General features: G+C 43.2%; 1 protein-coding gene across 5 annotated transcripts in view; it reads right to left on the bottom strand.

Annotated features, from left to right (window-relative positions):
- Positions 1-26,182, bottom strand: part of dmxl1 (Dmx like 1) — a 70,211-nt gene that overhangs the window by 26,272 nt on the left and 17,757 nt on the right. For all 5 annotated transcript variants that reach the window (XM_084056068.1, XM_084056066.1, XM_084056065.1 and 2 more), the window contains 21 exons: positions 25,993-26,169; positions 25,567-25,820; positions 22,576-23,305; positions 21,872-21,993; positions 20,672-20,761; positions 19,949-20,051; positions 19,166-19,285; positions 18,766-18,978; positions 16,791-18,085; positions 16,241-16,499; positions 14,970-15,103; positions 13,547-13,733; positions 11,957-12,067; positions 10,705-10,874; positions 7,700-7,797; positions 6,962-7,127; positions 5,623-5,751; positions 5,134-5,272; positions 2,307-3,091; positions 971-1,069; positions 31-198 (listed from right to left, as the gene is read on the bottom strand). In XM_084056068.1, coding sequence (XP_083912194.1) covers positions 31-198; positions 971-1,069; positions 2,307-3,091; positions 5,134-5,272; positions 5,623-5,751; positions 6,962-7,127; positions 7,700-7,797; positions 10,705-10,874; positions 11,957-12,067; positions 13,547-13,733; positions 14,970-15,103; positions 16,241-16,499; positions 16,791-18,085; positions 18,766-18,978; positions 19,166-19,285; positions 19,949-20,051; positions 20,672-20,761; positions 21,872-21,993; positions 22,576-23,305; positions 25,567-25,820; positions 25,993-26,169 — 5,549 coding nt within the window. The remainder of the gene's footprint in view (positions 1-30; positions 199-970; positions 1,070-2,306; positions 3,092-5,133; positions 5,273-5,622; positions 5,752-6,961; positions 7,128-7,699; positions 7,798-10,704; positions 10,875-11,956; positions 12,068-13,546; positions 13,734-14,969; positions 15,104-16,240; positions 16,500-16,790; positions 18,086-18,765; positions 18,979-19,165; positions 19,286-19,948; positions 20,052-20,671; positions 20,762-21,871; positions 21,994-22,575; positions 23,306-25,566; positions 25,821-25,992; positions 26,170-26,182) is intronic.

Below are 26,182 nucleotides of genomic sequence, written 5' to 3'. Positions count from 1 at the left end.
TGACAGTGGATGTGCATCCGTTTCAAATACCTGGTGGGATTCCTGCAGCAGCAGAATGAGCTCCATACGCACAGAGGCCAGTCCTCCACCATGAGAGCCATGCAGGCTGCAGTAACTGAGGAACATCCTCAGTAGAGGCTGGTTACTCTGGAGCCAGTGTCTCCGGCTCCTCTGGCTCTCACCAGGCGGGCTCCCAGGCTGTTGAAAGAAAACAATTAGAATCAATTAGCCAATGGTTTTACGGCCACATGAATCAGCATTACTGTAAAAGGTCCCAATTCGAACCACTTAAACCCTATAGAGTTAGTTAACCAGGGCCCCCCAGGGCTATACGCAGTCCGCTCCTTTTCTTCCCTCTTAGTATACCAAACCTATTTGGCAAAAACTGCCGATCTACAACATCAGAACGAGTCGCATTGCAAAGCTTGGTGAGCTAAGCTTGTTAATTGGCGAAGAAATGTGTGCGCCCCAGAGTAACGACACAAGGGTTCATGCGGTTAACTAGCAAGCTGCTTTTCAGCTCAAGTTCCAAAGTGGTATGCAAAACTAAATTACCGTTTAAAACAATCTCTCACAACAATATATTCTGCTAAAGCTGTGACAAAGCCGTTTTACAAAACCATTCTCCAGGCCTGTCAACAAACTGAGTTGTTAAAAAATAATTCAATTAACCAAATAAAGCCATATCAAGCTCAAATTGAAAGCTAAAATTGTATCAATTGGTAAATATAGAACAAAGCTGTGTTTTTGCAGGAATGTTTATGCAATGAAAATAGGAACAGAGGCACAATCAAAGAGGGGAGAAGGGAGTCATGCAAATTGCAACTCTATTAAAGCAAGGTTCTTCTTATACTGTAAGTGGCCACATTATATTAATAAATATTGTCAGTACAACATCAGAAAAAAACACTTCATGATTTTCTAATGAATCTAAAAAAAATCTGCTGCCATGGCAGCAACAAACACCCACCGGTTCCTCCTCTGCTGCCCCAGAGACAGGAGCCATACTGTGGTCGGACAGCTCCGGCAGACAGGGCTTATAGCTGCAGCAGCGCTGGAGAGCCACCACCTGGGGAAACAAAATGGAATGTTTTTATATTAATGTTGCTACAGCGAATCTATCATCCATGGGCTAGAGCATCTGTGGAATGCATAATGTAAGGCATTTCATCAAGTTATTAAACGCTTAATTTTCACAAGACACTGCAATTGTTTCATGGACAAACAAGCCATTTGTCTTGCTTGGACCCACAATACCCCCCCCCCCCCCACCCCCCAAATGAATGCCCTATTTGATACTCGGTCGCATGACAGTGTCGTGCAAAGGTAGTGAGAATAGGCGATCTACAGCACAAGCTCACAACGCGTTGCAGGGGGTGGTGCAGGGAGGCACCGGAGCAGACGTATCCGTCATCAGCCTTTCATCCAGCTGAGACATGGGGCTCACTAGAACGTTAAAATAATTAACTTAGACGTTAATGTTTTATTTTTTAAGCGTTATTTTTACTGGTTCGAGTGTCAGCAGGCAAGTAGAAGGTACGTTCTGCTGGCCCGGAGGATTTAAATACTGTAGTATTTACGGGGCAGCGGGCCATTCCTAATGTCGATCTATGCATTGTGATGTGTTGTGAGCTTGTACTGTACTGTACTGTATATCTGCTATTTTCGCTATTTGTATTTATTTCCTTTAACGACGTGCCCAACATAGGGACTGAAACTGCTTAAGTCTGTCTGTGGATTTGTATAAACATTTAAACAATGAAAAGTCGCTTTTGACAAAATAATAACTACATTGGATCAATTAAAACACGTTATTTTCTTCATTTCGTGAAAAGTGACAGTTTTGGACATTCAAGGTTTCTGCCCCTCAGTGACGATAGTATAGGGAGCACTCCAGTGATACACATGGCAAAAACGATAATGATATAAAAGGTGTTATTTTGGGTTATAAAGAAACCAAACGCTCATAAGGCCCAAGGCACTACTGTATGTTAAAGCTACATTGCGTGATATGCAGCCCCGACTGATATACTCATATACAATTGGAACTACATCAACAAACCCTTGTTTCAACAAATCAAGTCTTAGTCGGGAGATCAAATTGGGCCAGATTTTGACACCATGCTTCATAAAAGGACAACACATGGACCCTCAAGTCAAATCTGAATTAAACCTACAGGGCATCATACTTTGAGGCCTTTTTTTCGGTTTAAAATATAACAAAATGCAGCTTTAAATTTTAAATACCACTCGGCCACCAAGAGAGCTGCCACAGTACATGAAAGAGTATTAAAGTATTCTCTCACCTCTCTCTCCAGCCACTGGCAGAGCTGGTAGCGCAACTTTCCACCATCCAGCTCGTAGCCTGTTGACAGGGTCCTCAGCTCATTGGTCAGGATCTTCAGGCACGCGCTGAACTTCAGCTGGGCTGCCAGGATGTCCTCCGACGGCACTATGAAGTCGTCGATGTCCTCTGTGGCGGTCTCAGACAGCGGGGACATGGTGTCCTGAGTGTCATGATGAAACACGCTGTCCCCCGTCACACCTTTCTTGCTGCTTTTAATCTCCTCCTCCTCCTCCTCCTCCTCCTCCTCGTCCTCTTTTTCACTGTCCCACTTCAGCTCCAGGGGCTCATCCAGGACAGCCATCGGCTGACTCCAGTCGAAACTCAACATCGAGTCTGATTGGCTGTTGGACAGGCTGTCCCCGGCCGACTCATACCCGTTCAGAACCGGCTGCGACCAATCAAGGTCGGATGCCTGGCCTTTCTGGCTTCCGTCACTGAGCTCTGGGGTCATGCCAGTATCCCCCCGGCTGACAACCAGTTTGGAATGCTTGTGGACTTTGGGCATCTTGGAGAGAACTTCCAGGGCCAGCATAGGGCAGCCAGCCTGGAGGTGGGCATACGCTGCAGTGAAAAACAGCCTTCTCTCCACCAGGGTGATTGAGTCTGCTCTGCGGCCCTCTGCGGTCAGGCCGACTTTGGCCTTGTCTGATGAGCCCAAATGCCGGCGGAGGAGCAATGGGTGAGTGCGGAGGTAGGTGTAGAAGTTGAACACCTCAGGGCTGCACGGGGACATGGCTGAGGGACCTGCCAAAGAAATACACACAAGCGAGAGGAGACTGAGCTATTTAAACTGAAGCGTTTGTGCAAAACAGTCCCCCCACTGCTTTGATCACAGTTAGTTCCTGCCATGTTGTGCCATTGTTATTGAATCAGATGCGGAGAAGGGACGGGTAATGAATCAGTAATTATATTGTAGACATTTTGAAGTGCAGAGCGCTCTGATCTAGGCCAAATGCCTGACGATCTCTTATTGGGGGACTAGAACGACAACTTGGGAGAACGTTTTTTTGACAGCTAACAGAGAAGAGATGGTTAACAGAATGTGATTCCCAAATATTGATTCTTTTATATCCAAAGGTCTTTCCATAATTTTAGATGTTCTTCTGTTTTCCTTTCTTTTTCTTTTTTTCCTTAAAAAAAAGAAATCTCTTAAAAACGTACTTTTATCGAAAGTAATTAAAATGAAGATGTTTATTATGGTTTTATTTGATACGATTAATTATTCAATTTTAGGCAAAGCACTTTTTGTTTTGTTTTTCCCTATACTGTACATGTATTATTATCATCATCATCACCACGGTATATACATTTCTGGGTTCTTTAGGTGTATGTCTCTCTCTCTGCGTGCGTGCGTGCGTGCGTGTCTGTCTCTCTGGGGAGGGTCATTATATTAACCCTCATTCTACGAGATATATTTCCATACAAAATGTACAAGAATCTGCTCATCAACTCCAGCAAAGATTTGATGAAACAGATGGCAAATTGTTGTGAGCTCAACTAAGGGCAACCTCCCAGACAGAGAAATCATCTCCACAAGGAGGGTGCTCATCAGGGAGAGGTTTATCTCTCAAGTCATGGTGAGGTTCATACTAAGTTCAGCGCTTCTTCCATTCTTAATGAAAGCTTTACAAATACCAGTCGCATCTGCCTTTCTCATGTGATCTACACTTGTGTTCACTTGCAGGCATCCTCCTTAACCCATTCAATCCGGGAACGCACCTGTGTCAATTTAGATTTTAGCTATAGCCATTATTTTATACTTTGGCTATTCAGAAATAGCAGATAAACAAGCTCATAGCACGGCACAGAGTGCCGCGCTATGAGCTTGTAGATCTGCTATTTTTTGAGAAATCATGAAAGTTTGTGCAAATCTTTGAATATGTATTTTTTAAAGCATTTGTACTCAAACTCAAATCTTTGCTTCTGGCAGGTACCTGGAACTAAATGTTTTGAGATGGGGGTAGGCAACCAAATACAGTACATATCATTTTTGGGGAGACAGGGCCTTCTCGGCAGCTGCCCCCTCACTGTGGAACTGTGGAAAACCACACTCAAACCCCACCTTTTCAGACTCGCATTCCCTACATAAAACTCCAACCCCGCCCCTCCCTTTTGTTTTGTTTACCTTTCTCTTATAGTTTTAACCTTTTAACTAGTTCGTTCTAATAAAGTTTTTTTTTAATCTGCTCTGTAAAGCGACTTTGAGTACCTAGAAAAGCGCTATATACATCGTATGTATTATTATTATATTATTATTATTATTACTGATATTATAGCAACATACAGTTTTCAGAAAACTGTTGGGATTTAGAGGGTATTTGTAGATGCATTCCCGGATTGCATTAGTATTGTATTGACATACAATACTAAGTCCCAGCTGTGAATTAACAGTGGTCTATCGGCCATGTTACTACCAGTAAATCTGATAGGTCTACTTGTATTTGTCAGTCACAGATGCAACATTGTTGCTTAATCTTGTTATAAAACAACCTGCTTTTAATACCAAAGACATATCAGTACAAGAGAGGAGTACTGAGGGTCTGCTATTGTCTGTAATTCTTCTCAGCAGCATGTCTCTGGACTATAGACATCCAGGAAATACAAAATCAAATCCTCAGTAATCATTTATTATTCTTAACTACAAATGTGTACAAATGTAACCAAATGCACACGGAAGGGTCCATTTGGTTACATTTCTACACTCTCAGAGGTAGGTTAGCACTGAGGATTTGACTGTGTGTACTAGCGAAATCCCAGACAGACATCGTTTAGCACTATAAATGTACCGGGGTCAGATGTGCCCCCAGTGGACCCAGAGGTGGTGCTCTTAGCAGGCTGTTCCAGCAGAGTGTCCAGGGCTCTGCTGTAATCCTCCAGGACCCAGTGGGCCATGCTGCGCAGGAACGGGTCTGGATGAACTGCAATCTGAGCAGGAGAACATACAATCAGGCTGGAGAAAAGGGCACCTTCAGGTAACTCCTGAGTTAATTTTCCATACAAATGTCAAGTCAATTTCAAGTGAATTAGGTACATTTCCATCAACTTGACTTGTTTGACTATAAAACTGTTATAACCTAACCCATATTTTATTGAAACATTTCCTTTACCATCCAGATTTTACAAACATAATTTGCACAATTTAGTGCCATACTAAGATTCTTCATTGTATAAAACGTGGGTAACATAGATTTATTCCAGACACACACACACACACACACACACACACACACACACACACACACACACACACACACACACACAGTGAGTGAGTGTACCTGTTTGTCCAGGCCGAGGACGTGTCGTTGTAGGATCTTTTTGTAGGTGGAAGACGTCTCAAACTCAGACTCATACAGCCTAGCGATCACCAGTGCCAGCTGGAGGTCCTGCATCTTCTCTAAACACACCTGGGAGAGAAAGACATCATCATCGTCTGTCATACTCGTCACATTTCAGGGTTTGGGTGAGGGCAGAATGGGACAGAACAAGCCTCGAGAAAATATACCCATTTCCTAACATATCTCCAAATGAAATGAGGTCACGTCCAACTTCTGTCACAGATACACACCTCATAATTATTTTTCTGAGATGAATTGAGGTTAGGATTTTCCCTTTCATCCCTAATGAGGGAGAGCAGCAAATCAAACATGCGAGAGTACATCTCCGTACGTACACACAGCAGGGAGGTAGATGAGGGGTGCAACTCATTTCAGGCTCTCAAGGTGTGAGCTGCATTTAAATTAGACTACCTCCACTAGAGAGACCAAACAAAGTCAACCGTTGCCCTTTGCCATGATGACACTCATTTGCATATCATTCTCAGCGAACGTAGTCATTTCTCCTGCAGAGAAAATAATGTGATCCCCCCCCCCCCTTCCAGGTCTTTCACAACCAGACTTAACTTAATGAATACAAGGTTAAAACAAACTAAAGTTGAACCGTGTACATTATCTTTTCATGGTTTGCCTACACTGGGAAAGCATGTGTAAGAACGCATACTAGGGCACAAATCTATATTTAGTAGCAGGAACATGCAGTATAAAGCAACAAAAAGTTAGGGAAGTGCATTCCTTCATAACATGAAGGGACAACGTTGCTTGTCCCTTCTGCAAAGGGCTTCGCCACCAGTAGGTTACTGCTTGGGGGAGATACTGTATGTAGAACACGGCAACACCCAAGAGTCAACAGCCCAACATCAATAATTCTTCAGTGCATATTGTTAAAAGCTTTTGACAAAGACACCACCGCTGGAACATGTCAGGCTGTTTTAATAAATAAAAAGGGAAAATACTGTATGTGCTGATAAAAAGTGCTGGTGTTGCAGTATGACATCCATCACCACTGTGTCTCTGTTGGGGGACTGCTTACAATATGCTACCATTTTGATCATACAACATCACCCTATAGGCTGAGGAAATTCCTAAACAAAGACACCAATAATGTAGGTGTGATTCATGATTCATCAGACCAAGGCAAAAACAAGGGACTTTCATCTTGACTTTGCTTCTCTTGAAAAAAATAAAAATAGATGGAAATCTCAAATTCGTAAACTCGCTTTTCCAAGGGACAAGCGTCTCTCTTTATTTTTGTTTTGCATCCCTTCTGGTCCTCATTTACCTCGACAGCATCCTTGAGGGAGCCAGCCAGAAGGAAGAAGGCTGCAGAGTGCTGGAATCGCTGTTTCCCCAGAAGAGCGAAGGCATTCTTCAACGCCGCTCTCCTCCACCGCTCTTCACTGAAGTTGTTGCTGAAGAAGGCTGTCATCTTGACATTCTTTTGAGACCTGGAGGGGGAATAAGAGAATAAGATTCCAAAACAACAACAACAACATTGCTGTCATTAACCCTTTAAGACCTGGAACTGTGTCATTTTTTGATTTGAGCTAAAAAAGCATTATTTTACACTTTGGGCTATTCAAAAATAGCAGATATACAAGCTCATAGCGCGGCACCGAGTGCCGCGCTACGAGCTTGTAGATCTGCTATTTTTGAAAAATCGTGAAAATGTGTGCAAATCTTCTGAATATATACATTTTTAAAGCGAACATTTTTAACTCAAATCGTTGCTTCTGGGGGTCCCTGGAAAAAAATATTTTGATGGGGGTCCGCGGCCAAATACATATCATTTTGGGGGTCCTTGACATGAAAAAGATTGAGCACCACTGATATAGAAACATACGTTCTTCAGAAAACTGTTGAGATTGAGGAGACATGTAGAATCGGCTTCAGGTCTCAATGGGTTAATCTCTTTATAATCTGACAGTATTGATCTTGGCTTCGCAGGGAGAGAGTGCTGGCGTGTTTATGTGCGTGCGTGTGTATTCCATATGTAAAAGCCTGTCAGAATAGTGCCTACCTGTAAAGTCCCCAGACCACTGCTTTCTTCTTCATGGCGAGGTAAAAAATAGCTGCGTCCAGAGGATCATTGTTCCTCTGAAAAGAAGCCTTGGCAACCTGACAAACAAGAGTGGAGAAAAAAAGAGAAACAAAAAAATACATCAACAACAAAACAAAAAGAAAGTGCTTAGAATTTCAGAACACGTCCCTGCAGTCCACAGCAGCTTTATCTACAGTGTGAATTGTTGCTTTGTGGGTCATTTTGGGGAGCAGCGCATACTAAATTATCATTGCTGTCGGGCAGAAAACTTGTATCTCCATATTTCTTCTTGTTTTTTCACAAATGAATGCCCTATTTTATACTTCGTCGCATGGCAGTGTCACGCAAAAGTATCAAAAATAGCCAATCTACAAGCTCAGAACGCATCGCATTGCCACCCGTTGTGAGCGTATTTTCGCTATTTTTGACAAAATGTGAGAAATGTCTGCGTATGTCCAAACATGTCCAAAGTAGGGATGCCAGGTTAATAAGTCTGTCTGTGGGTTAAAATATTTAACCAATCGAAAGTGTTAACAACTTGTGACTAAATAATAACTAATTTGGATCCATTGGAACAGGTTAATTTTTTTCCATTTCCTGAAAAGTAACAGTTTTGGACATGGTTTTCACCAGACAGGAACAATAAGCACTGCAAAAATCCTGCGTGTTCATTTAACTGTTGAGAGGGTAAAAATGGATCCTTATACTGTAGGTAAATTTCTACACCCTCAAGAGTTAAATTAACAGTCAGGATCTTGCAATGTGGCACTGTATTTTACTGCAGCATCAGCGAAAAAATACCACTTTCCTCCTTTGGTAGTTTCAAGCACAATCAATCTGATCAATCATGTACGGACGATGAGCAAGTCAACGGTCGATTAAGTGCAGACAGATTACGCTGTTGTAGATGATAATTAATGCAGTATGGTGTCTGCCAGCGACAACTCTCTCAATAAAACCGCCAAAAGATACTATGAGAACCTTCCCTTAGCCTAGGGCACATATAAAGCCAATAAATGTAAGGTACAAACTGAACAAACTGTAAATTGTAAATATTTGGGGAGTGCTTTACTTAACTTCCCCAGACACTAAACTACTAAAGTGCCTATTGTGTAAAAAATATTTTATCTGGGTGCTATTGTGCAGCTCAGTGGACCTCTTGCTTTGGTTAATAAATAACTAAAATGACTAAGTCGCTGTAAGCTGGTCTCAACTTGAGCAACGTTTTGTATAAAAGACGTCATAAGATAGGATACCACCAGCTTTCAAAAACAAATTGGACAATCCTTATGTGGCAGTGGGGTTTGGTTTGTTGTCAGTGCCGATGCATCAGCCACACCTCTAATAAACAAATGGGATGATTGTCTGTTGGACTTGAAATGACAGTCGAGTCAGTTAGCCAACATTTAATTGTTGGTTGTTCTTTGTCTTGGAGAGAAACCAGGACCACGGCACACAGACGCATGTTTTCCCTCTACAAGAGCTGCCGACTTCTGCATTGTTGACGCTGAACCAACAGAAACGTATCACTCACATAGACTAGTAAGAAGATTGTATTGTGCTTAGACCTGAGGCCGATTCTAAACGCCTTCTAAATCGCAAGAGTTTTCTGAAAAACTTTACAGAATTGTCAAAAAACATATTTCTCTGCCTCTGTAGCAGATGGAAACAGGAAAAAAAAAGAAAGAAAACATTTTAAAGCCTAGACTTTGGCTTTAACAGAAGATTTGCCCCAATATATATTGGGCCCCTATATATACACATACTAGAGGTTCAGACCGTGACACCTACGTCACACCACAGATACGACCAATATGACTGAGTCATAGTGTCGGGTGCTTTGTCAGAGTACCCGTTATACCGGTCAGTATGGGCATGCCCCATTTTCTGCCCTGCATGATGCCATGACAACACATTTGAGGTTAGACAACACACTCCATATTTGGGCGTATCTGTATTGGGAACATCTTATATGGTTAAGTCATAGTGACATGAGCGTGACGACGTGGTCTGTGATGCACATCCTTTCATTGTTTAACCCACTGATCAGGCTTTTATTTCTCGAAGGTCTCGAATTGTGTGAAGGTTGTCCATTAGACAACCATCAGCAAGCTAATGACGAAATCAATGGGATTTGCAGAAAAAGGTATATTGAGGTCAGACGCCGTTACCTGCATACAAAATATGCCAAAGACACAGCAAGTGGCAGCCAAAAACATGCATAAATTAAAGTCTAACATATTTGGGCGTACCTGTATTGGGAAGTCATTATATGGTTAAGTCATAGTGACATGAGCGGGACGACGTGGTCCGCCAGCCAAAATATGGCTTTTATATAGTTCAGCTGTGTTTACCCCCGTCATCATGTTGATGTCACAATGAGTCATTGGGTTTGCATAATGATGTCACAATGAGTCATAGTTACGTGGCCGTGTTTTTTTCATGGTTATATCTAGTCATAGTGATGTTAACGTGGTTTGTTCATGGTTATGTTGTCAAAGTGATGTGGCCGTGGTTTGTTTATGGTTAAGTCAGAGTGACGTGGCCGTGGTCCGCCCACCCTCCCATTAGCCAAATGTAATATAGGAGATGAATATTTTATGAACATTAGGGAAAATTACCGTATTTTTCAGTAATAACCAAAGGTGTAAGCTCTAAAATGCTTTTTATTCCATGTGTCTATCTGCTACAGAGACTGAGAAATAAATAAATAACCACTTAAAACCCCAAATTATTTGTTGATCGTGGTCCACCGGAGGTCTGCACTTGGCTCCATCCTTTTTCCTTCTACAGATCTCGTCGCCATAAAATAGCTGATCTACAATCTCACAACGTTGCGAGCTTGTAGATCAGCTATTTTTGCCAAATTGCCACATACAGAAAAGGCATACTAAGCCGACACATATTGTGTTTCCATGAAGGTTTGACGTGCTGCTATTTATACATGCACATATATACAAATGAAGCCCACTTTTCTCACGTACCTTCTCAATGCACCTGCGTAGCTTGTTGGTGCTACGCAGCCACCAGCCCACGCCCATGGAGCGTAGCTCAGGCCAGGTGGGCTCTCCCTTGTGCACGGCAGGCAGCATGTTCAACAGCTCCTCCTCAGCCTCAGAGTGGAATGCCCAGGCATAGTGACACGTCGACAGGCCTGCAGAACAGGGGGGGGGGGGGGGTTAGAGAAGAGGCCAAGATTCCAATATATTCCAAATCAGTAGTTCTCACACTTTCAACATTTTTGAAAAATAGCAGATGTACAAGCTCGCAGCACGGCACAAAGTGACCGGCTATGAGCTTGTATATCTGCTATTTTTGAATGGCCAACGCAAAAATCTAAAATGACACATGCTTTGACACGTTGTAGACCACCTGATATGGTTTAAATGTGTGATAATGTTTTCCTTTTGGATTTTCATCTTTTCTCTCTGGCCAGAGAGAAAATATCAGCAGAGGACCTGGAAACCTGAGCAGTTAAGTTATGCAAATCCTTTCACTGTTTGGCCACTGATCAGGCTTTCATTTATAAAGATAGTGCATTGTCTCCAATTGTGTGAAGGTTGTTCATTAGACAACCATCAGCAAGCTAATGATGAAATCAATTGGATTTGCACAAAAAGGTATATTGAGGTCAGACACTGTTACCTCCATGCAAAATATGCCAGGGACACAGCAAGGGGCAGCCAAAAAAGTGTATAAATAAAAGTCATACTGTGCAACTTGTTCAATTATCCCATTGAGACCGGGAAAGAATCTGTGTCATTTTTATATTTCTTTGGCTATTCAAAAATAGCAGATATACAAGCTCATGGCTTGTAGCTCTGCTATTTTTGAAAAATCGTGAACATTTGTGCAAATCTTTGAATATATATATTTTTAAAGCTAACATTTGTAGCTTAAATCTTTGCGTCTGGGGATTCTACAAATGTCTTCTAAATCCTGACAGTTTTTTCTTTTAAAAACGCATGTTGCTATAATCAGTGGTTCTCAAACTTTTTCATGTCAAGGACCCCCAAAAGTATATGCATTTGGCTGCGGACCCCCATCTCAAAATATTTTGTTCCAGGGACCCCCTAGAAGCAAGGATTTTAGTTACAAATGTTCACTTTAAAAAGAAATATGTGTATTCAAATATTTGCACACATTTTCACGATTTTTACAAGCTCGTAGTACGGCATCGAGTGCCTGTGCATGGTACACGGAGAAAACATTTAGATAGTCAGTGTCCCACTGTACCTTGGCGTAGCAGCTGTGCTCGGTGTGCGGGGGGCATAGAGGTGGAGAGGAAAGTGTGCAGTCTGACAGCCAGCAGGAACTTCAGACCACAGTCGTCCAGTGTCTCCCCACCTGGAAAGTCAATGAAGAAGAACGTTGTGTCAGTTTCCTTTCCAAATCTCAGTTATACTGAAGCTATTACATCAACACAACATACAGTAACCAGATGGCGTGAGATGAGAGACCTTGAATTCAAAGCTTAAAGGAAATGCTTCACAAACTCTGAGGACATATATCAAATTGGGATTTTTCTTATGTCACTCATTCTTATGTCGTTGCAGTGATGCACACTTGGTTACGTAGACAAACATCAATTATTTTCTTCACTACGCCCCCACTGTTAAGTCAAACTGATATTACCAGTATAGAAGAAATGAATTATAGCACACAGTTAGCCTTTTGAAAAATGTTTTCTTACATTTTAATGTACTGTAATTTCTATTCTCAACTGTATAACAGACGTTGCATTGATGCTGATATTAGTATTGGATTGATACCAGGCCAAATTACTTTGCATCGGTAAAACCCACCCAGCCCATGCTACTTATTCTTTTTTTTTTTGTAGCATTTGACTGCGTGTTGCCTACAAAGACAACTTGCAATGAGCTGTGTTTGCAGCATTGATCCCATAATTTAGGGGGGTGATTAAGTTTCCAAGCGGCATCGTTCCCATAACTTGAAGGGCGTCTGCAGACACAAACACTGATGGGCCAGTAATCATCATTAAAATCTGTTTATTGGCCAAGTATATTCTTATACAAGGAATAATGAATGAGTAGGATAAACAAAATTGTTGGACAAAATTGTTGCAAAGAGCATTTTAAATACTACTGAATAAAAAAGCAAAGCAAAACGACATCCTGGACGTTTTGCTTGATATATAGTCCTTAAGTGGTGTAGACAACCATGGAAAAGAGAAAAGTAAGGCAAAAATATGTATTCTTTGAGCATAGGCAGTCAAATAGACCAGTGCCTATGCAATGCATTGTAGACTATATATCAAGCAAGACTTGCTGAATTTTGTTTTGTATATCACCTGTCATTTGCGCTATCAGAACAACAGCACTTCCTTCTTCTGTAGAGCAACCAATATTATGTAAAGTACTCGGAAATGACGAGTACTCAAAAATAAAGTACTCGTCATGAAAAAGTGGTATCGGATATCGATGCACCCCTACCATAGGTAAAACCTTTCCCATGTGACTCCCAAGCAGCATTACAGAACAAATTGCCTTACAGCAGTGGTTCTCGAACATTTTCATGTCAAGGACCCCCAAATTGATATGCATTTCGCCACAAACCACCATCTGAAAGGATTTTGTGCCAGGGACCCCCATAAGCAAAGATCTGTCAAGATTTGAAAATAGACGATCTACAAGTTCACAACACGTTGTGGCGTGTTGTGAGATTATAGATCGGCTATTTTCACATCTGTAGCTTATAGATCAGCTATTGTGGAGTTCCTGTTCCTCATTTTGCTGGGGACCCCTTTGAAGCCCCGCCCCCCACGACCACCCAGAGCCCACTTTGGGAACCAGTGGCTTACAGTACCTTTGCTCTTGCCCTGGCTGTCCCTGATGTCAGTGCTGGTGGTGGCGATGGTGTCGGCCAGTGCCATCAGAGACATCTGCTCCATGCAGGTCAAGCCTGGCAGACTAGTGTGCAGTAGGTGGCTGGACAGCACCTGAGCGTGATCAGGACCGAAGAATGTGGGGCTATACTGGGACAGGTCAATCACCTGCATGGCCGGCACAATGTTGAGAGACAGACACAATGGAGGAGATTAACATAATAGAAGTAAAGTTCCAAGTTGGTATCCTGACCTGAAAAAAAAATCTGTTTACTAAAAGACCTGGAGAGACATGGAGAATCCTGTTACTGAACAAACACTCCATATTAATGAGGACTATCAGAATATAGAGCTATTTAATACTTATTTCAACAAAACATATACAGCAGAGTAAGAAAAAGTACTGTAAGATGCAGCAGATACGGGAATAACATCATAAAAAGCACCAGCAATAATGAAGCAACAGTATACAGTAGTATACATCTGTATAATAGTCTGCAGCACAACAAAGTTATAATGTCATCGCAGTATCCTGACCAAAAAGCACAATCAAATCCGTACACATTGGATATTCACACAATATATACCCCAATACTACAGCCTGCACTGCAGAACAAAACAGACACACATTCAGAATGTCGGTACAGTGTCCCACCCCAATCAAGCTTGAGCAAAAAACATGTGCAAAGAACACGCAATCACAGTGACATTATGACATCACAGAAAACCCTGATATCACTACAGTGTCAACAGCGTAATCAGTACAACAACTGCACCGCACCCTACACTGTGATACCAAGAAAGAAACACCGGTGATATTTTGATGCGGCTGCCGCGCTAGAATGTCAGAGTCAGTGGCCGTGGGGAATTGTACATGTATTACTCAGAGTTATTTGACAGTTGACCGGGCAGAGCGACCATTGTGTGCCTCGATAGTGTAATGACTCTCGTTGAGAGAGTCTCCTCCTGTGCTGATAAATCTCATGTTGTCACTGTTGGGCAGAAACCTTGTATCTCCATATTTTATCTTTTAGTTTTTTCAAAAGATAGTGCCTTATTTTTTACTTCGCCGTATGACAGTGTTGCGCAGAAGTAGCAAAAATACCCGATCTACAATCTCACAACACGGCGCATCGCAACAATGTCACAACGTAAGATTGTTGCGAGCTTGTAGATCTTCATTGTGAGCTTGTAGATCTGTTATTTTCACTTCTTTTTTTTTACATTTTGGAAATCTTTGAAATGCAAGGGTGAAAGTGGTTAAGTCTGTCTGTGGGTTTATAAGATATTTAACCAATGAAAAATAATACGGTTTTGGACAGGTTTCTACCCGACAGTGACGTTACATTTTGCATGACTTGGAGGACATGAGGGCTGTGGAAAGAGGGTTTTCCAGACACAGACCTTATTTCCTGCTTCTTCTTGGTCGTAATCCAGGGGGTCCAGATCCCCCATGTTGGGCGTTTGGAACAGCTCATCATAGCCATCGGTCTGACAGGATCCGCGTCCGCTATCCGCACTCACACTGCTCACTTTTTCTACAAGGAGACACAGGGCAGAATGATTGGAAAAGTCATCCATTTCAGAAGGGGGCAGAATGATTGAAAAAGACATTTCAGAAGAAAACTGAAGAGAATGACAGTGAGACAGCAAATTGAATTAGAACACTAGAGTGCAGGACTGCCTGCTGTGTGCTGGTATTTTACTAGGAGATTATTTGATATAAAACACACTCTGATGAGATCTCTTAACACATTCGGTGCCAGAGTTTTATTAAAAAAGTGTACGTTGAGTGCCTGGATTTTAACCATTTTTGAACCTTTTTCAACTAGTCACAAAATATTTTCAGTGATCACCGTCCTCACGGTGATCCCCTCATTACACACATAGAGGTCTCGTACAATCGGGGGGAAAAAATTAAAAACATTCGGTCATCCGTTCCATAGTTGCAGCCAGTTGAAAATAGTCAAAAGTACATTGTAAAAAAAAAAGTACACAGGAGCAGAGATACAGGCTTCTGAAGTCATAAGTTAACCAGGAAGTGGATTAAGGTCTAAATCTTTTTTTTCATTTAAAAAAAAAAAAAACGTATATATACGGTTTTGGCACTCCACGTCACTTTTTGAAAAAAAGTATATATACTGTTTTGGCACTCAATGTGTTAACTATAATAGTTTTTATTCCAAAACAAAAATGGAAACATTTAAAAGTTAAATTCCTCTACCATTGTTTCCCCACTCCAAGTGATTCATATAGACTACCCAAATATAGACTATATAGAATATTTCGCTCAACAAGAGACTGAGGACGATCTCCCAGCTTTCATTGTTAAAACTGGGCGTAAACGTTTAGTAAAAGAAAAACATAAACATTGCAGAACCAATCCAAAGTACTTAGGTTGGCCCTTCTTAATGGGGTGGTGACTTGATTGCTTTCTATCGCAGTATGTGTAGGCTTGTTAGCGGCTATTCTGGCAACTACCTTGAATTTTGAAGTGACGATTGGCAGGTGAAGATCTCTGATTATCTGACAATGTGAGACTACCCCAAATACTGGTGGCTGGAGTGGTGGGTGAGCTAACTACCATTAAGTCATAGACAGGCAATTAAAGTCAGTATATTATATTCAAATATTCGTATTGTTTTATATATAAAACAATACGACTATATACCAACCAGTCTTGGATGAGGTGTCCTCATCGGCTGCCAGTAGGGCGTACAGAGGTAGGGGAGGGATGGAGTCAATCTCTGTGTAGTCTGGGGAGGAGCCCTCTCCCTTGCTGAACATCTTGCTGTCCCTGGCCGTGCTGCCTCCAGCGCTGATGGTTCGAGACCGCAGTCGCTTTTCCGGGTTGGTGGCGTTGTCTTTGAGGGCCACAACCTCTCCAGCGATGCATTTCACCAGGTGGGAGAGGATGGCTTTGGCCCGATGGACCTGATGACAAAACAAACAAAGATCTATGCATATTGCATACTGTAGGCAGCTTACATTTCAAACTCATTGTTCTGCTTGTTTTTCCAAAGTGAAAATCAAACTTAATTTTGCTAATTAATCGCTCCCTTTCTCAGATCGCCAGAGCTCCAAAAAGGGTTCAGAACATTCAGAACAACTGAATTACATTAGCATGCAACTCTCTGTATTCTTACACTAAAGCTGCTTTAATGAAAGAACATAAAATTTAATGGAGAAAGCCAAAAAAGAAAACACACAATTCCATTAAGTTACCTTGCCCAGGTCCATGAGTTCCAGTAGCTGTACAGGGTGGTACTGGGGCAGGGTGGGGAATAGTTGGTGGGCTGCCTCAAACAGCCCAGAATCCTCCATCTCTACCGGCAGGTCATAAACGGTTCTCTTCCCACTCAGCTTCTGGGCCAGGCTCGTCATTGACCTCGAAATTGCCTTTTTTGGAGGGGCCAGCGTTGCCATGGTGGCTCCGGGGCTCAGCCCCTCCTCCTGACTCTGTCTCACTGCAGAGAGGATGGAGGAGACACTACTGCTCATATCGGTGTCCTGGGTCATGGCGGAGTTGGGCCTGGGTGGTGCCGGGGGCTGCCACTGGGAGTAGACGTGCATCTCGCAGTCCATGCCCACAACCAGGATGCCGTCCCGTACCCAGGAGAGGGATACCGGGATGGGCGGGGAGCCTTCAATGGAGGACACCAGGTCGACCGTTCGAAGCAGGACCAGGCGGGACAAGCTCTGATCCCTGGCGCTGTCAGATGCCACGCCCAGTTCTGGAGGCTTACCAGAAAGTGGGCCATACATGTAGAGTTTTGTCCTGATGCCGATTGTCAGGATGTGTGAGCCGTCCTCTTGGGAAACCCAGTCCAAATGAACCAGGTTCTTACCAGTTGAGCCCAGACAGTCATTCTGTGTAGAGAAGTCCAGGGTGGTGTTTGGTAAACCGGGAGTTGTAGCCGTGCTACCGCTCATGTCGCTTGCTCCGTCCAAGACAACAGTCTGCTCTAGAACCCACTGAGAACCTCCCGTGGACTCGCACTGGAAGACAGCGATGTGGACCAGGGATTCTCGTTGGATTCTCGTTGGGTCGGGGCTGGAACTGCGGTTCGGGTTCAGGTTCAGGCCGCGGAGCACATTTAAAGTAGGGGTCAAGTGGAGGTTGGGGTTCACATGAGGTGTGGAAGCCAGTTCAGGGGTCAGGGCCAACGGTGGGGTGGAGTTCAGCTGCGGGGTTGAGTTCAGCTGGGGGGTGGAGTACAGCTGGGGGGTGGAGTTCAGAGGTCCGTTCGGCGTCTGTCTGTAGGCCACAGCCATCCGGCTGCTGTGACAGCAACTGACCTCTATGGGACGCCCTGGCACGGTTACAGCACTGCTATTGGCCAGTCCCTCCTCCACAAGAAGAGGCCATTCCTCCCACTGATAAATCACTTGGTCTGTATGCGAGAGTTCTCCACCTGCCACGCTGCACTTCCAGAAGCGCACCTTGCCGTCCGAACAGGAAGTGGCGAGAAGGTAGGGAGCCCGGCCAGCCGGTTGTAAAGAAGATGCGCTCGGGTGACCTGAGAGGAAGAGTTGAACACTAATGGTTAAAGAAATACTGTAAGTACTGCAGGTATTCCTACAGTTTACCCCAATTCAAATTCCATACATTTTACAGACCATAAACCATAATTTCTTGAATGGATTTGAAAACTGATAGGTGCTGTATGCCTATTGTGGCTATGCACCTTGGCTGTATGTGTGTGTTGTATGTTAGGGGCACGGTCTGTTCCTGAAAGCTGTAACTATAGGTGTATGTACAGTAGGGATGGGCAATATTATCGATTTAGCGATATATTGCGATATTTTATTTTGCGATACTGTATCGATACTCCAGGTCGTCATATAGGGATTTTTTTTTCTGCTTTTGCAGATACAGGCTTTATGAAAAAACATTCAAAGAACCTATGACTGATCTGCAGCTACTCAATATGTAGTGTATCAGGGCTTAGCTTGTGCAGTGGTTAAAACAGACACAATAAACAAATACTCACTAAAAACTACAAAAATCACTACATGATTAAAACCATAGTACACAGTAAAAAAAACTGTTAAGAACCCACATAGAGAGATACCATAGAAATGGTACACTGTAGTAAAACTCTACCGGTCTACATATTTCTTCCATTGCATGGTATACATCTTCATACTGAACAACCCTAGTGACGTGTGTGTGTGTCTCTTTCCTCATTTTACCCACCTGCCGATGGTGTAACACTGATGATCTCCACCCCTGCAGGCAGAGCCATCTCTTGGCTGTACACCCTGTGTGTTGTGAGGCTGAGGCGACATGCGCTCTGTAAGTTGGAGGTACAGGGTCTGCTCTTTTGAGGCAATGAGGAACTGAATGTCTGGGAATAGTTATTGGGAGAAGCTGTGGCAGTATCCTTCTCACACAGGCCTGTGGGTTCTTCTGCGAGGTCATAAAACAAAAACAATTGTAAGAAAAATGTGGTTAAGTTCTGTAAAATGCATGTTATTTTGCTGCGTGTCACCCCACCCATCTCTCTCCTTATTTCCTGTCAGCCTACTTTCCCTATCTACATAAAAAGGCATAAAAAGCCCCAAAAGAATCTTAAAAAAAAAAAAAAGGTACCCACCCATGATGACAGGCTGGGCAGCCAGGTGGAGGTGCCACATGTGGAGGAGTGAGCGACCTGTCTGGGTGAACTCTACCACCACCAGGAAGAAGCTGGCTGAGAAGCCTGTCTGGTTGGACCCTGCAGGGGAAAGCACAGAAACGCAGTGTGTAGTAGTACTAGTGCATACTGCATAGTAGTAAAACAACGGTTAAAAAGAGTTATAGCAAAAGTATATAAAGGCACATATAAAAACTAAGCATGATTGAACTGAACAAAAAGATAAATAAACAATAGAATCACAAAGTAGAATGAGAAGCGATAAAAGTTTAATAAGAAAATAAAAAATAAAATAGTGTGAATTATAAAGTCGTTGAGAACTGATTTAAAACCAGCCAGTATACAAGTTCCTCAGATTTTCCTTTCCGCACTTTTGTCTTGAGCCTGGAGTTTTGGAACAAAGTACAGTATGTGCTTTATCTGTGGGTCTGCGCTGTGCGGCTGCTCTGTGGCCCATAGGTAATCAAAAGTTCAAACCTATAGGCATTGCAAGGTCTGGTCCCCCAGCTACATATTTTGGAGGATGAAATAGAATGGCTGAGAAAAACAATCCAATGTACAGTATTTGTGCTTTATCTGAGGGTCTGCGGCTGCACTCTGGTTCACAGGTAATCAAAAGGTCCAAACTATAGGCGTTGCAAGATCTGTTCCCTCAGCTACATATTTCAGATAGGATAGAACAACCGAGAAAATAGCCGTTCTATCTAAATGCCTCCTTTTACAGTAGATGCTTTTTTCACGTACCAGTGTCAAAAGTAGCCTGGATCTCCTGTGTGCCGTCTGGCTTCTTGCTGCCCAGGATCAGGTCTTCCTCAAAAACATGGAGCAGCTGTGTCTCCTTCCCCTGCTGTACAGGACAAGAGAGAACAATGTGTTTACTGTGTATACTGTATACACACACACACACACACACACACACACACACACATCCATCTCCAGAAATGCCTGTGGGGTTTTCGGGTGATAGGGAGGTTTGGACGTGGCAGTGTTCATGGTTGACCTTTCAAAGAGATGCAGGAAGTCTACTGTGGAGGATTTTATGCTTCACAGGGTCCAGATTTCAATCGTGAATCTTTGTACGGAAACAGTTTCAATGTAGGCCATGTTTATAATGCATTATAAACATACTTATAATACTTTACATATAATGTTATAAGTGTTATAAAGCACCTTGAGTATTAATGCTATAACTATGCAATGTTAAAACCAGATTATATTGCAACGCAATTCTAAGTATTCTAAGCATTATAGACATCATGGGCGTCAAAGAAAGTGCTACCTTTTTGTACTTTATCTCCTTTATTTTAAATGGGAAATCTCTTTGAATTCCCTTTTGTATCCAAGACCTATTCAGTGACCACAGATGTGCGTGCTAAGCAGAGCACTGCTACGTCACCATTGTTGAACAATGGTGTTCTCTTCACAGCCCACTGGCTTGTCTTGGCCTTTGTACCAAAGTATACTCACAAAGTCAGTGATGGCATCCAGCTCAATGATACACCCTGGTTTTGCAGTGGACTGCTGACTAATGATGTTGAATACCTCACCCACATATTTCTACATGGAAACAAGCAAACAAAAAAAACACAGATGTTAAGAAATCTTCGGGCACATTTAAGGCACAGGATTCATAACATACTATAGTATAAATGTTATGAAGCTATGTCAGTTTTCCGGTAGAATGAAAATCAAATGCATTTACATTACCACGGAAATGTGATCATTACCATCAGTTTGAAAATAGTTTGCTGTGGAGACATGATATAACTTGTGATAACATGCGGCACGCAAAAAGAATGTTCAGAAAAATCTTCTTGTGCTGCAATGAATACTGTACATCAACTGATCCCCCCCAACAAGCATTAAACCCATGGTATTTCATGTTTTATCGATGCAATTTCCCTGCAATTAATCCAGTGCTAACTCTTAAAAGGAGTGGCACATGTTCTTCTATCTCTGGTATGTGGAACGACAATCAATAGTTAATTTCCTTCACTCCCTCTGTCGCACAGGTTGCAGTTAGCACCTCTGCATGTGGTGGGTGTCATCCCACCACTTCAATCTCAATCGAAATTGTCAATGCTACAAATGTTAAAGATACTGTACTGTACAATCCAGGATTTATTTTACTGAATAACACATTTTAACCAATCTGTATAGTAGAGTACTGTATGTGGTCGGAGGTGGTCTCCCTACTCCTCCATTGGTGGTGTCGGTAGAACTTTCAGTGGATTTTCTGGGGTCTGGGGTTTTCGGAATAATTAGGCTCAGAAAAGTGCTGTGATTGGCCCGTGGACCTTGATGTCAGTCCATTAATCCCTCCCCGCTCTCCTCCTCGCCCCTCCCCTCCCTGTCCTTCTCCTTGGGGGGGGGGGGCAGAGGCGATGATTGACAGGCAAAATCACTCAACAGCGACACCCGCAGGCACATCATTTCATTGCAGTTGAAAAGACCTCAGAACACAGATAGAAAAAAAACCTGCCATGGCTGACTGGAGTGGATTTTCCAGTTAAAAATTTTAATACAAGTTTGAAGGACCATGATAAAGACTTTTAATGTTTTGTAAACCAGCATGTCATGAAACCTTTAAGAGTGGACAGGGACGCCATGCCATTATTAGACTTATGCCTTGTTTTTTTTGTTTTTTTGTACTGGTTGTTGACTTACTGATATATCAGGATTAGAGAGCTCGCTCAGGAGCTTCTTGGCTTCAATAACAGCCTGGTAGAGCCTGAGGGAGTGGCCGTCGCTGGCTACGAAGCATGCACTGGGCGAGTTACAGTACACACCTGAAAAGCGAGAGAGAGAGAGACTCATCATTTAGAGGTACAAAATTCTCACTCTACTGGGTGCTTAAATAGAGATGGAAGTAGGTCAAAAAACTGACGTGGGAACAGTATATTTAACAAACAAGAGAATAAAGACTATGACAGGAGCTTGCCTATAACTTTTTTATTGTGGCAATAAAAAAGTTAGATGTAACTCCAGAGTCTTCATGAATGGGATATTACGTGGAGCATTTGGAAGCATTTGGAGCATTTGGAACCCAGACGGAGTTAAAGAGTTGAGTCGAGTTCATTTATTTACATAAAAGGCTAAAAAAAGAAAACAAAATGGTATTTCTGGGCCATCATACAGAGACTGAGCTAGTCTCCTTGTTAGTCTCATTTGCAATATTTAGACATTCACAATGCAGAAATGTTTTCTTTCCTACTTTCCCAGATACATCCACTGACCTTAAGTGACCCATGTTGGTAAAATAATTACAATAGTGCACCGTCATTGGTCAGTGAGTCATGAGAAATGCTTTTTATTCCAGATATGACAACAAGCTGCAGTTGTGAAATTTATATATATAAATACTACGTCACCTAGACAGTTGCTGGGGATGAGCATGGGGAGCCAGGCAACATTAGCGAAGGCGGATGCGTGGAGCGAATTGATCCTTGCCAGTTCCGAGACCCCCCCAGAGAAGGACAGCGGCCCCACAGGGTCCACCCTCCACAGGATCAGCTCACTGTAGATGGCATTGGGATCCTGCGAAACGGTGCCCAGGGACAGCCGGCTGGGACGCGACCCGTGTAGCGGACGTGCAAGAGGCTGGCCTGAGAGACCCGCAGACCGGGGTGCCCCGGGCGGGGTCAGGATGCTGTCCACATCCGGTGTGCGCAGGGCGTTGTGGTGGGACGTGGTGAGCAGGAGGGGCAGCAGGGAGTGACACGCGAGGTCGTTGAGGTGGAAACGGTGGCCGCAGTAGCGCGACTTGTGCGACACGCTGAGCACCGTCGAGAAGGCGGAATCCTCGGCGAAGCTCACCCCCCACTGGTTGAGCGAGCCATCGCTGTGTGCGGAGATCATGAGCACGTTGGGTGTGAAAATGCTGAGGCGGAGGCTGCTGCTGGGAGGAGGCTTGCCTTGACCGCCGTAGCTGATGAGCGCAGACGTGGAGTGGGGCAACATGCTCCCGCCGGTCGGACGCTGTCGGCCGTGTTGGATGGCCAGGTCCACGTTCTTGATGCAGGCGTACATGACCACGCTGCGACTCAGGGAGTTGGCGTCCCCTGTGGGGAATGCTACGGGGATGCGGGACACGAATGACACCTGATAGAGAGAGACAGGGAAAAGGGAGAGAATAGTAGGGAAAGCAAAGTTGGGGATCAACTGCAACATCACTAATGCTAGACTATTCAGACAGATGTTTTGATTGATTGATTGAATACTTTATAAGCAGTTTGCAAAAAAAGCACAGGAAAGTACAGTTCAATACCAGGTCTGCTAAGAGGATTTTAAACCCAAGAAAGCCTATGGCTTGTTTCAATTGGGGTACAGTACAGAATGTGCCCAGCAGCCTGAAGTCAATAATGAGGCTTATTTGTTCTGACTGGAGCACACCCTCTTGGATCACTGGTTACTTGACAGGCTCATCTGTATTACTCCCCACAATGTACTCACCATTTCCCACTGTAAGAATTGAATTGTGTTTGTACCAATTACGTTTGTCTGTTTCAGTTTGGGAGTGAATATGATTTAGATGAAACGATTAAGGGTGAAGTGATCAAGCTTCCTCTTGCCAGACTACAAAGCACAATTTACTGATATAATGTAGCAGCTTGGAAGAGTGAATAAAAGTGACACTCATTATTAAATCATAAATAATTAAAAAAAGTTTCAGCTCTAAATGCTTTTATGGGTCTTTATTTCAGCTAATGGATGAAATGGAATGGTTATCAGCTCCTTAAAAAAGAAAAAGAAAACCGTCTAGAACAGAGGGGGCCAACGTTTTCTGGTCACGTAATGAAATGGCTTCCGAATTCAGGGTTCAATTTGTAAATCAAACACAAGGGGGAATTTTCTTAACCACTTATGCCCTACATATTTTGTGATATGACAAATAGTCAAAAAAGCAAATCTTACAAGCTCACAAAGTGTCGTCTATCTGCTATTTTCTCAATCATTTTATTATATTTTGGCTTTGAAACATTTCAAAAAATGCTGACAAATGTTTACAACTTGCCCAGAATGGGGACGCCAAGGTGAGTGTGGTTCACATAAATTGTGATTATCAATAAAGTAAATATTAACCAGTCTACTTTTCCTAAAATCTATTTAATTCAGTCTGACTAAAAGCAGGGATAAAACATATCCCCACCTGCATTAACAATTAATGACCAGAGGGCATAGAGTCCCCCCCCCCCCCCCCCCCATCACACCGAACCCTATCCAAATGTACTCTGACAGTGATGGAGCGTCAAGCGTCGCAACCATGCTTATTCCCCATCCTCATAAATGTTAATCAACATGGGTATATGCATCTGCTCAGTTTCCTTTATCTAATGAAACCAGCCAGGCCTAATCAACCTGCATGTCACTGACAGTGATTCTATCAGTTCCCCTGACTTCATTGACTGACTGACTGGCTGCATCATGACAGAGACCTAATCATTTGGCTGCTGATTAAAACGCATCAAGGGACTTTCCAATTTCATGTGAAGTCACACTAATTAGAACATAATTATCTCGACGTCTGGATGGGAAGCTATAAGAACGGGTGCCAGACAATCACAGCTGTCAAAGTGATTCAGGGGCCTCATCGAGATGGCGGCTAATGCTTTCGCCAAGTAGCACACTGAAGTACAATGCAACGGCTAAATATATTTGAAATTGAAGGGTCATAAAAATGCAGCAAGTTGGAATGGGAATATATATGGACATCAGTGTCAACCGTCACAGATTACATAAATATCAGCTTTCGCCACTAATGGGAGTGTCAAACATTTGTCTTGGAATATAAGGGCCCGGGGTTGGCCTAAAGTGAGGACATGGCAGCCTGCTCTGGTTACGTGGGAGGAACAATGAAATACTGATAGGCTGAGTGAAGACGGATGGGTGGAATCATGCCACTTTGTTCCTGTACTTTTCAAAAAACTTCTGATCTGTGTTTGCCAATCTGCAAGATTGGCAAACACATGAGTGAAACGAGATCGCACATACAAGTATGCACTTTCCTTTACTGGCTTACATCAAGCTACAGGTACTCTTCGTCCGTGCTTTAACCACTTAAACCCTATATACTTCGTTGATAGGGGTCCACTGGGGGTCTACTTGACCCCTCCTTTTTTTCCCTCTACACTTTCTACTCTTTGTACTCTCTTTGCGGGAAATAGCCAATCTACAAGCTCACAATGCGACGCGCTGTGAGCTTGCAGATTTCACGTTTTTTTGCCGAATGTTATGAAATGCCTAGAATAGGAACGCTGTTCAAGGGGTGAAGAATAGCATAATGCTGTTGCATTTATGCAACATAAAGTTGGATGATGTAAAAGAGAGAATACGGCGTCCATCAGTAATGACCACAAATCTACCTGTGCTTGTCTGAACATGCCCGGCTGGTATTCATCCAGCCAGTCAACATGCCAGACCAACAGGGAGCCATCCATGGGGTGGATGCTGAACAACATGTCCGCCCCTTTGTTCCAGTCCTCTAGCAGAACCTCCACCTGGTGCTCCACAGCGGCCAAATGCAGCTGCATGGACGTTCCGTCAGCTCCCTGGGGATCCTCAGACACCGGCTTGGTAGCAGGATTCTCCTCGTTGAAGTCGTCGCCATCTTCGTGTTCTAAATGAAAATGAAGCATAATTGTGGTGCTCAGGACAGCGCACGGCGAAGAACGCAAATATTCATTTTCATTTATCTCTCTTTAAAAGTCCTTGAAGTTTGATGATGAGCCAGAAAACATCCACATATCGCAATGTTTTTTCCATCTATTATCATCTCCTCTTTGCCCTACCTTCCTGGGTGCTTTCGTTCTGTTGTTCCAGACTGCCCCGGAGCTGCTGGAGGAAGACCTCCATGGCTAGAGTGAGGTGGAGCTCCTTGTTGTTGAGCCAGTGGACAGTGAATGGGCCTCCTGGTTCTCCATCATCCACCCCACACAAAGAGGAGATGGAAGGAAGCAACGGGATGTCTGGAGTGAAAAG

The sequence above is a fragment of the Gymnoscopelus microlampas genome, assembly GCF_963454915.1.
Source record: "Gymnoscopelus microlampas genome assembly, chromosome: 4".
NCBI lineage: Eukaryota > Metazoa > Chordata > Actinopteri > Myctophiformes > Myctophidae > Gymnoscopelus > Gymnoscopelus microlampas.
The sequence above is the reverse complement of the archived record's forward strand: the minus strand, read 5'-3'. Positions and strand labels throughout refer to the sequence as shown.